At 40.8% G+C, this 10,879-nt stretch overlaps 1 protein-coding gene across 1 annotated transcript; it reads right to left on the bottom strand.

Annotated features, from left to right (window-relative positions):
- Positions 1-36: 36 nt before the first annotated feature.
- Positions 37-10,860, bottom strand: rnft2 (ring finger protein, transmembrane 2). Its single transcript, XM_037098711.1, has 10 exons — positions 10,712-10,860; positions 10,496-10,573; positions 9,523-10,040; positions 9,342-9,418; positions 8,946-9,046; positions 8,410-8,563; positions 4,700-4,849; positions 2,186-2,251; positions 1,987-2,088; positions 37-1,145 (listed from the first exon to the last, which is right to left on the bottom strand). Exons 2-10 carry the CDS (start codon positions 10,540-10,542, stop codon positions 1,011-1,013), a joined length of 1,350 nt encoding a protein of 449 aa, XP_036954606.1. The 5' UTR covers positions 10,543-10,573; positions 10,712-10,860; the 3' UTR covers positions 37-1,010.
- Between the last annotated feature and the right edge of the window lie 19 nt (positions 10,861-10,879).

Genomic DNA, 10,879 nt, shown 5'->3' with positions numbered 1-10,879 from the left:
TGGTTGTGTCATTGCAACAAGAAGAAATACGCTTGATAAGGTGAGCTAAAGTGCTTTATTATTTTTTTAAAATGGAAATCATCTGCACTGCAGTGCATTCAGCATTCAAGTCACACCTTCTATTATGCAAACAATTAATTAAAAGGAAATGATTCATATTAAGGATAGTCACTAAAATAACAATAAACTGCAGCTGGCAACATAGCCGACTTTCAGACATGAACTCCCACTGTTGATTGTTTAAATGCACAACACTTGATACAAATCTACAAAATGTTATGATGCCATAAACAGTTGCACTATTTACTGTTTACATTCTGGCTAATTAAATGTTACACACAACGTTCATTACTCAATATCTAAATAACTTTAATTATCCTACAGATAGCGCAAATGTTTGCACTGATTTCCTACAACCATTCTGAGACATTTTCTTTATTCATATGGGCAATAATTCCGTTTTCAAATAAATATCATAAAACTAAATAGCAACATCAGTTATTGGTTGAACTGATATAAATATACAGATATGACAAAACCTAAAGAATACAACAAACAATAATTTTGCACCAAATTGATGCCAAATAGTGCCAATGCTGAGATGACTTGCATTATCACTACATTAAATCAAAATAACATTCTTTAACGTGTTCAGTGTCAAATAAAATGTTGTTCACAACAGTGGCTAAATCTATGTACACAAAATGAGACTTTTGCCATAACTATGACATCAGTCCCAGTGTAAAACTTATAACAGTCCAGCTTTTATGTCTTTTAAATGATACCATGTTGATAATTTTGTTTGTGCATGTGGCCTCTACCACCAGCTTCATGAGTCCACACTGAAGATAATGCGATTCACACAATTCTTATGTGTTACTGCAATCATGCTTATCCTGATTTAAAGAGGTGCGGTGCTAAGATAAACAGAGAAAGATGACACGATATTGTCTAACTTGCATTACAGCACCGGCACATCTTCACGGGTGCATGTGATATGTTGTCAGCGCTCAGTAGATCTGGAAGTGAGCCGAAGTGGTGCCGTCCTTCCAGCATCGCAGGGTCTCAATGACAGTAGAGCGGCACAGCGGGCATGTCCTCTCCCGGTCGAACCACAAACACAGGCACTCCTCGCAGAAGACGTGCTGCGGATGAAGATAATGTACACGTACAATTTCCATAGGAGAGAAGTAGTACAGCCAGCCGGTCTTTCTTCAATGTGTGGTAGACACATTATACAAGGTTTGGATCCACCCTGCAGCTATGAGCACTGTTCAGTGACTGATTCGAATCCCTTGACCCACCACTTCCTTTATCAAATAATGATAGTGGGGGTATACAAAAGGAAATGTAGGTATGCAATTCTTTAAATGATTTGTTTACTTTCACATTTATACTTAAAAGTACAATATGTAAGAACTGGCCACCTGTGGAATCCATACTCCAAACAAACGGGGGGCAGCATAGCACCAGAGTGATCGCGAATTGGTGACTGTGCCTGGACTGGGAGGTCAAAGCACCAGGGGAGTGTTGCTGTTATAGGAACTTTGTGACTAGGGTTGGGCAATGTCTGCTGAATTGGCATATGACGTTCTCTACAGTGGAACACTGTGATGGACGATGACATCATTGTTTATGAATGTGAGGCAGTATATCCCCTCAGTGTTGACGTAAGGCAATAGTTGTGTTTTAACTCTCCACTGTATCCTATCGATTTCCTGACATGACTCTGGTGGGGAGCCTTTTAAATCACGATGTTATGATGGTCAGACCAAACTGTGACATCACTGTTAGGTCATAGGTCTAGCTCAACACTCTTCTGACCACACCAGACTACACCCATCAGGGATGATGGCTGAGGACGGAGGTTTAGCAAACCTTGTGACTCTGTGGTTGACAGAACTTTCAACCACAGAGGGCAGTAAAATGCTAAATTTGATTTATACATTTCTTGACCTTCTTCTTACTAGTTTACTGAAACCTTACCTGACAGAGAAGGGCTACGGGGTCTCTGAAATCAGCCTGACAAATAGCACAGACGTCGCCCGCCTCGCTGCACTGCTGACTGCCTGCCCTAACTCCATAACTCTGGATGAGACAAAAAACAAAACAAAAAAAAAAAGAGTGAAATTTCACAATACAAAGTTCAACATAACACAATTTCTGTGACTAAAGTTAGTCTGACCTGGGAGCTGCAGAGCATGACCAAGGCCTTGCGTATGGCAGACACACGTCCACAGATGTCAAAGGACTGTAAAACAATACAGATGAAGCACAATTATTTTTTTTATTTGTTTATTTAATCAGAACTGAAATAAACCTCATCAAATCAGATTGTCGATGTTTGTATGACTTTGGCCTACAATGTAACAGTACAGCATTTGAGCTCCCAACCTGAGTGTGATGTCAGAGGAAGATGGCCACCATATGATATGCTCTGTTCCAACTGTCTGGCTTTCTTTTACTCTTAACTAAATGTCAACAACCCTTAGAGTCTACAGCCATGCTTTGGGAAAATGCTCGCTTCACACTTCCAATGCCAACTTGCTACTGTTCAGACAGAAATGTTTCCTATGTCTATCATCTTAGTATAGAATGATGCAGGGAACATGACCAACAACTCTAACAGATGTCACAGAAATCCAGCCAGAAGTTGTTGAGACATTTTGTTCGAAACCACAAATGTCAACCTGATGGTGGTGCTAGAGGACAGTTCAAGAGAATAATGAAAGTAAGTATGGATTCAAACTCTGGGGACCACGAATGTCAGTATAAAATATCATGACTTTCGAGAGGTGGACAACTCCACACGACTGACAGACAGACAGATGGACTGGCATTGACATCCCTACAAATAGAAAAAGGCATTTATTTATGTTTCTTACCAGCAAAAAGATAGCACCCACCAGTCTATGTAGTTTTGTGAGTTTTTAGTGGCAACATATTCCAAATATCTAGGAATTCAGGTGTACTCTGTACCGTTCACATTAAAGGTAGAACTGGAAAAGTATAACTTCCTCCACCTACAGCATGACAAGAGTGAATCAACAACTGATGCACACAATGGCATCAGCACTCAGTAATATCGTCACACTGCTAATGTGGTGTGATCCTGGAAAACCCAGACTGCACCATAGCACACACACCCTCATCTTCCTGACAAAATGCCTTCTTAAAATAAATGACCAAAGAAAACTAGAATGCCACTCAGCATGTTTGAATCTGCCCAATCCAGCATTTTATTTTGGGTTCATTATACTCACTCATAGATATGAGACACCTAAATACACCTGATTTTCATAAAGATCCATGCATTATCTCCAAGAAATCCACAACTATGTTACAAAATGGACCATTTCTTATCCAGATCTTCAACAATTGTTAATGTGGTCTAATTGTTCAAAGGGCTGAGATCCATCCTCCATCCAAGTATTGTGGAAATCTTTTCTCTACAAACAGATATTGCTCAATCCACTAAGACAAGTCCAACATTACAATCTGCATCCGGTGAATCACTAGTGTATTAAAAGAACTCTGGACTATAATTGTCAGCACACACTACACAACACATGACAATGACAACTTCACTGTGTACATAATTCACCATTGCATTAATGGGAGTTTTAGTTCAACTTGGTTTCACTTGTTCAGGTTCCCATTTGATTTCCTGAGCACAAACTGACTCATGACTGTAAAAATGGCTTTCTTCTGACGTCTTTAAGTTCTCTTATTAACTGCTCAGTGACTGACTCAATTGTTTTTTTCTCAATGACCTCCAACAGCTATAAAAAAAATTGGCTGAGAAGGTGATGATACTTATCTGAAAAAAACTAATAGCAGGACTGCCCCAAACCTTGCAGATACTCCTGGTCCCAAACAGATGAACTGAAACTTTTCTGATGAAACACTTTTTTTTACATTACACAAGAACACGAGTAATAGTCTATAGCTATGCTAACAGCTCTGTGAAGCCCTATTTACTTACATTGTAAGTTGAGCTGAATGCAAGCATGTTAACTGTTAAAATGCTCACACTGACAATGCTAATGTGCTAATGTTCTAGTGGAGTGTCCTTTCAGAGCTGTTAAGGAAATGTATTAGCTCTGAGATTCAAAGCTTGTTGATCATTGACCTAACCGGCCTTCATGTTGGTTGCTAGGGCTAGGTGAGCCCAGGTGCGAATGGTTGTTAAGCTGTGTTGTGATACACCAAAATATTGCACATATAAATTGTCAAAAGTCATTCTAATTCACCCTGAGAGGGGCATGTACCAAATGCCATGGCAATGCATACAATAGTCATTAGGATTCATCCTCTGGGCGCCATAAATGTCTATTAGCAATCCATCCAATAGCGGTTCTCAAACATTTTCAGTCTGAAACACAGTGGTGGACTGACGGACCAAGGGGCCGTCACTGCCATTATTATTGACCCGCCGTTAGCATGACTAACACAATTGCAGTTATACTTTCTGCTTACATTCCTGCTCCACCAGAGGTTGAACTGTGAAATGCTAACTGTGCACACAATATCTCAAACATTATTATATAAACCATAAATAAGATCGCTATGAAACTTACTGAAACCATTCATGTTCTGAAACTAAGGTTATTTTTTTTAACGTGATTGTCTAGATGTCTAAATCTCTACGAGCAACAATATCATCATGATCTAGGTCATCATATTTAGCCCTGGTTACCTTGCAAAGGCTGTAGATGATGATGAGCGTGGCTCCAAGGAAGTAACTGTTGGAGGGGTCTTCTCCCATGATGTACTTGTACCACAGCTGGATGGGCACCAGGGCCCGAAACAGCTGGCTCAGCTCCTCGATCAGCAGGTAAAACTTACCCTGGAAAACACACAATGTTAAACTATAATAGGTGAGGAGCCCTTTTTAAGTGAAACTTTGTGTCCATAACCAGGTGACGGTGACTTAATATTGTGTTTTTTAAAAGACAAAACAACTGAAGAAAAAGGGACTTCAGCAGTCTCAGCCCAAGTTTTAACCAAATGAAAAACACTGAATTGCGACAATGTGTATTCTTTCTTTGATCCTCTCACAAACTGTCCAAAAAGCAGAAAGACATCAACAGCTTCGGGGCACTCTTCTATCTAGTGAAGAGCAGTGCGGTATTAAAAGCTTAAAACAGCATGCCTCCAGCCCAAACATGGCTGCTGTCCAGAGCTCCGCAGTTTCACAGCAGTACAGGCAATTTCCCCACACTGCAAGGGAAACTGGCAGCAGCTCTTTCCACCTGCTACCCGGTGCCCACATTAAACCCAGCCCTACGGGGGCTTGATAGCTGCCTTTAAATGGACCTCCCCTCTCCTAAATAATCACACAAATGAACTTCTGCCTAAGTCCTCACTGCCACAAAGTGTGTTAAGTGAACTGGGGACAGTTAAGAACAGAGGCAACTAGAATGGAGGCAGACTTGATTCCCCGATGGCCCCTGTGGCATCTCAGCTTGCATAATGACTTCCTGGATGTTATCTGACAAAGATTGATGACTGTGAGCATAGAGCCACAAGCAGCCAGGTTGGTAGGAGAGGAAGACCTCTGTCAGTGGCTAATTCATCTTCCTTATTGTCCCTTCAGCCCCATATCCCACAGTGCCCATCACGCCCACGCAAAAAACTGTCAAATGTAAAGTTTGGACAGAAGCCAAAGAGTTTGAGTAAGCTCCACTGCGGGTCTTGTCTGAGTTGTTTCCTGCTTGGTTGCATCACTCGCTTCAATGTGTTTATCCAATCCACAACCACACACACAACCGGACAGACAGACTTACATACATACATACATACATTACTGTGCATTCTAATCTGCAAGAAAATTATCATTACATCTATATTTATTTGTTTACTCTAGTGGTAAGTGGTTGGGGGATTTATTTAGTTTTAACTTTTTATGGATAAAATCTTCGCTACTGCATTACTCAGAAAAAAAAACTCCAATACTGTCACGTCTTTTTCTATGGGCTATCTTCAAAAGGTGTTGTCTTGTGAAGTTTTGTTATAAACAAACACAAGTTGAATTCACATTAATTGTTTCATATCACAACACACTGTATGCATCCTTGAGGCCTCGTGCTAAGTGCATTGTCCTACCTCATAAAGAACCAACAGCAGGATGTGAATCATGTCATCCGCCTGTAGAGCTGCAAGCCTTCTGTCAGCTAATCGATTATTTCAAAGATATCTTTTTTGGTTTTAGTTTTAACGAAAGTAAACATAAGAGTGCTTGATTCTACATAGAACACACTCAACAATACAATACAAGGAAAGGGAAAAGGAGGGAAGGATTACATAATGTTGCTTTAACTGCTGATACAATTCAGTGATTCAACAAGCCAAGATTCCACACATTCACTGGTTCCACAATTTGTTCCCTTGCTCTGTTTTACACCATTTTAAATATAAATAATTTAGGGTTAACAAACAAACTTAAGGTGTCACCTTGAAATGTCAGAGCTTGTGAACGTATTTTTTCACTCTTTTATGACATTTTAGAGACAATTATTAATCAATCTAGTATTTAGTTGCTTAAAATAATTTTTACATGCAACTCATGCTGCTGTTGCACATTTTCCCTCAACATTAAATCTTGCTCAAAGCCAACAGAACGGATATGTGGAGCAACACTACCAGAGCAAAAAATAAACGAAAGATCAATATTAGAGAGACCAAATTTAGGAACTACTGCATGTGCCAAAGGACTCTCTGAGAAAAGAACCTCTTGCACAACAACAATGAAAATACTTCATCCACAAAAACACTTGATGTTACACGATTAAAATGGACCCATACATTAGCAGTAGATATGAGCCCCAGAAGACTTTAAAAGAAAGCCATCATGGAACTTCTGTATGCGTGCACCACTGGTGCAGACTCGCGCTAACGGCAGCGATTATGTAGGATCATTAGTGTATCCATGGTTGGATGCAGTAATGAACCACACATGCTGATCATGTGACGTCATGGTGTTCGGAATAAAGAATACCATTTGGGCCCTATGAACTAATAAATGTGATGATAGAATCAACAATTCCCTCAGACTCAACATGTGTCCCATCAAAACTGTCAAAATCTGTATCTGTGTGTAGTACATCTGTGTGTGTGTGTGTGTGTGTGTGTGTGTGTGGGGGGGGGGGGGGTGTATGTGTATGTGAGAGGAGGCTACAGGTAATGGTCCAGCTCCAGGGAGGGATGACCTCACCCGTGAAAACCCCCTTGAGGGCAAATGAGCTCAGTTGCTGGCTGCCGAGGTTCTGATAGGCCTGCAGGTCTGTTTATCAGTGGAAAATTTAATCCTAATACTTTGTAAACCCTCTCCTCCTCCTCCCATCCAGCACACAAACACACACACACCAGGAATACGAGCTGAACCTGTAAGGAAATCAAAGTCTATATCTGTGTTTGTGTGTGTCTGCAGTCATATTCCGTTGCCTTGGGCCAGACTAACCATGCACGCAGACACCCACATGCACAAGCTCACCTAAGGAGTACCATTTAAAAACCTTATGAATACAAAACAGTTTCACACTGTGACCCTTCAGCAGTTTCTTCACTCAGTGGAGTATTTCATCATAGTTCGGCAATTATTTTTTTTATTCAAATCCTCAACCAAGTTTCACAACTTCAACTGTGAATTTCCTGTGACTCAGTGTCAGTTGATCAGAAACCGTCCGATATCACAGATATTTATTTATTTATTTTTTTCTTTTACAGAACAGAATGCATAAAATGATGCTTGGGGTAATTTATAATTATTAAATTTCCAGTTAAATATTTCAGTTTGTTGTCATTTTGGACAATAAGTTTTAGTGTTAAACTGTAAAATGTTTGTGTTAAACTTTAGCTCTGAAATTCACCTCTGCACAAGTTAAAATTACATTATGTAACTGATCTTAGGTTTTAGGCCTAAATTAAAAACTGGTCTATGTCATCATTTGTTTTTGATTTTTTTGTTTTCAACTGATCTAATGCACAAACATGCATGACCTGGTTGGGAAAAAGGCTACGAGGATTAATTGCAGTTTGGGCAAACATCAAATGCTAATCATAAGAACAATAACGAACAACAATTATTTTATGACTTAATATAATTACTATTATTAAAGTTGTTTAATCCTCCAGCTGTGTATTGTCCAGTTGCGAACTACAACTGTCCAAAACCTACAGAAGTTCTGTTTACAATGATGTAAAATAAATAACATGAAGGATACAAATGTTTGTTTTTTGCATTTTTGTTTTATAAAAAAAACAAACTAATGACCACTTGATCAATCATTTCAGCCCTTCATATAATGAGGCGAGTGTGTTCCATGAAAATATGTCAAATGAATCAATAAAAGTCACTTTTTCTGCAGATGTAATAAGGATCAGATGAATTAAAAGTGAGTTACTTACCCTGGTTTTGAAGGCCAGGATTATTTTCGGCAAAAATAGGATGAAGCATTTCAAGCCAATCGTGAAGTATTTGAGGACAAAATCGGTGATGCCCACCGCCCAGATCAGATCAAAAAAGTCGAAGCTGTTGAGGTTAGGCTTGGCAAATATGAGGCTAGAATAAAAAAAAAAAAATGAGATGAGTTGTCACAGGGAGGTCTGGTGTCTTTACCCGGGTTGGTAGAGCGACAAGCAACAGCAAGGCAAATGTTTAACATAATGTAAGAATCAAAATAATAGTAACAGAAAGACATGAAATACTCACAGGACAAGATCAGACAAGTACAGGAACAATCCCTAAAGGAAATGGAGGTAAAAATAAAATGGCTTGAACACAAAATGAATGAAAACAAAAAAAACCAAAAAAAAAAAAAAATATATATATATATATATATATATATATATATATATATATATATATTTTAAAAAATAAAAAACGTAAGAAGGCAGCCAAAGAAACACACAGCTTATATTTAAATACCTGCTGGTAAACCCACCTGTTGTGCAGCTCCTCGTGACTAAATGTGTAGTAGATATACACTATATTCCCCGCAAGGAACATGACGATCCACAGAGCAACAAATACAGAACGCTCCTCCTGGTAACATAAGAGAGATACACAGACATTACAGTACATTTCTTTACATTTTCTTCACCTTTTTGAATGTTTGTTGTCATCTTTGTCATTGCCTTTTGTCAATAACCTAAAAGAATGAGGCTGGTGATATTGTATATTTTTCTAATTGACAAAAACTCCCATGAAAAGATGGCAACCAAGATTTAATTCATCCTGCTAACGAGTATCATCTGTGTATTCACAGCCTGATATATCTTATCTTTTGCTGTCCAAAAACCTATACCAGCTTGGAAGTAAATGTACGGTAGTTGTTTACCCGTAATGACACTTGGTGCCTAAACGTGGAATTGGCGTAGGCGAATGTGCTGGCCATGCCCACACACACAGCAATACCTGCAGGAGAGAGGTGCAAAATCATCACTAAAACGGACCAATTACTGCTAATGATTCTATGTTGTATTGCATGTTAAACACCATTACTTCATAAACCCATGTACCCAGCTTATGCTGAAAGCAGACTTTGGCCAGCAGAATGAGGATGAAGGGGAAGCCCCTCTGCAGCCACGTGACTACTGCCTTCAGCTCAGACAGTGCAGGGGCCGGGGTGGATGGGTCTTCCTGGGACTCCTCCCTGGAGCTATGCCTCTCAGAGGCGGCTGCCGTGGTCGCCTGGTGGAGCAGAGAGGAGGTCCTGTGCTGCAGGGGATGGTGGTGGTGTAGGTGGTGGTGGTGGTGATGGTGATGCTGGGGCGGCCGGGGGAGAAAAGGGCCACCGTCTGTGCGGTGGGGGCCACCCTCTTCTCTGGACGATGCAGTCATCTGGATAAAAACTTCAGGGGGAGAGCCCAGGACTAATCCAGCTGCCTGGAACTGGGCGGAGGAGACAGAGCTGGAGGGAACACCTACAAGGCCGGAGAAGATCTGCTGGGGTGAAGCGGGTGAGTCGGGTTTCAGGCAGTCGAACACACCACCCTCATCCAGGCTGCTCTCTGATCCAAGAGTTTGGCTTCGACTCCTGCGTAGGGAAAGAGAACGCCAGGAAGGTGGCTATGCTTAATTCTTCATACCATATATTGCATATTCTTTTAATATAGCATATTTTGTGTTGTGTTGTCATATGTGTGTATGGGAATGGAAGGCAAATTAATGATCCACTTAAACACTGCTTTGGCTCCAGGCGAACATTTGATAACTGCAGTGAGAAGGTGGACATGTACCTATTAAGACAACCTGCTGCAGTGTGACAGGTTAAAAAAAAAAAAAAAAAAAGTTTGACTAAATCCCCTTAGGTTTTGTGTTGGAAGCACTTTGAGCCCCAAATCAGCTTATCCCATCGGTGAGAAACAGCCCCAAACTGTCTGCTTGTGGACAGTCTGGGCCATGCTGAGACGTTACATTTGGCTCGTATATCGACAAAAGAAAGGGGTTTCAAACAGCAGCTGTGAGGCTCTTACGGGATTTTCTTCCCACCTTTCAGAGGGCATGCCATCCGTGTTGCTGCTGTGTCTCCTCTGCATGGCATACCGCTCATCACCACATGGCCCGGCCCTGCAGGTGCAAAACAACATCAACAGTGTATGACTGACAGACAGCCCGGCTGCTTACACCCTGTTTCTTCAGCTACTCGGCCTTGTTTACGTTCAACACGTTAGACAGTGAGCTGCATAACAATGTAGACTCCTTTACCTGAATGAGTTCAGTGAAGTGCTCTTCAGCTCTTGTCATATTTGCTTCCAGGGTTAGCTAGGCTGGTGTTGCTTCAAGAGATGCACCGACGGTCCAGCAGCGGCAGCGGCTCGAGAGACTTCCTGTATGACGTCAGCGAGGGCGCCTATCTGCCAATCAGCGTCCTCC

This window comes from Acanthopagrus latus, chromosome 5, assembly GCF_904848185.1.
Source record: "Acanthopagrus latus isolate v.2019 chromosome 5, fAcaLat1.1, whole genome shotgun sequence".
Lineage (NCBI taxonomy): Eukaryota > Metazoa > Chordata > Actinopteri > Spariformes > Sparidae > Acanthopagrus > Acanthopagrus latus.
Note: the sequence above shows the minus strand (reverse complement) of the source record. Positions and strands in the feature narration are given on the sequence as shown.

Bases quoted from the DNA above. Each gene is read 5' to 3' on its own strand.
- rnft2 (XM_037098711.1), bottom strand. From the start codon at position 10,542: ATGCAGAGGAGACACAGCAGCAACACGGATGGCATGCCCTCTGAAAG. The intron at 10,041-10,495 runs GTGGGAAGAAAA...TTCCCTACGCAG, and splicing joins GATGGCATGCCCTCTGAAAG to GAGTCGAAGCCAAACTCTTG. The intron at 1,146-1,986 runs GTAAGGTTTCAG...CTTCATCCGCAG, and splicing joins CCGTAGCCCTTCTCTGTCAG to CACGTCTTCTGCGAGGAGTG.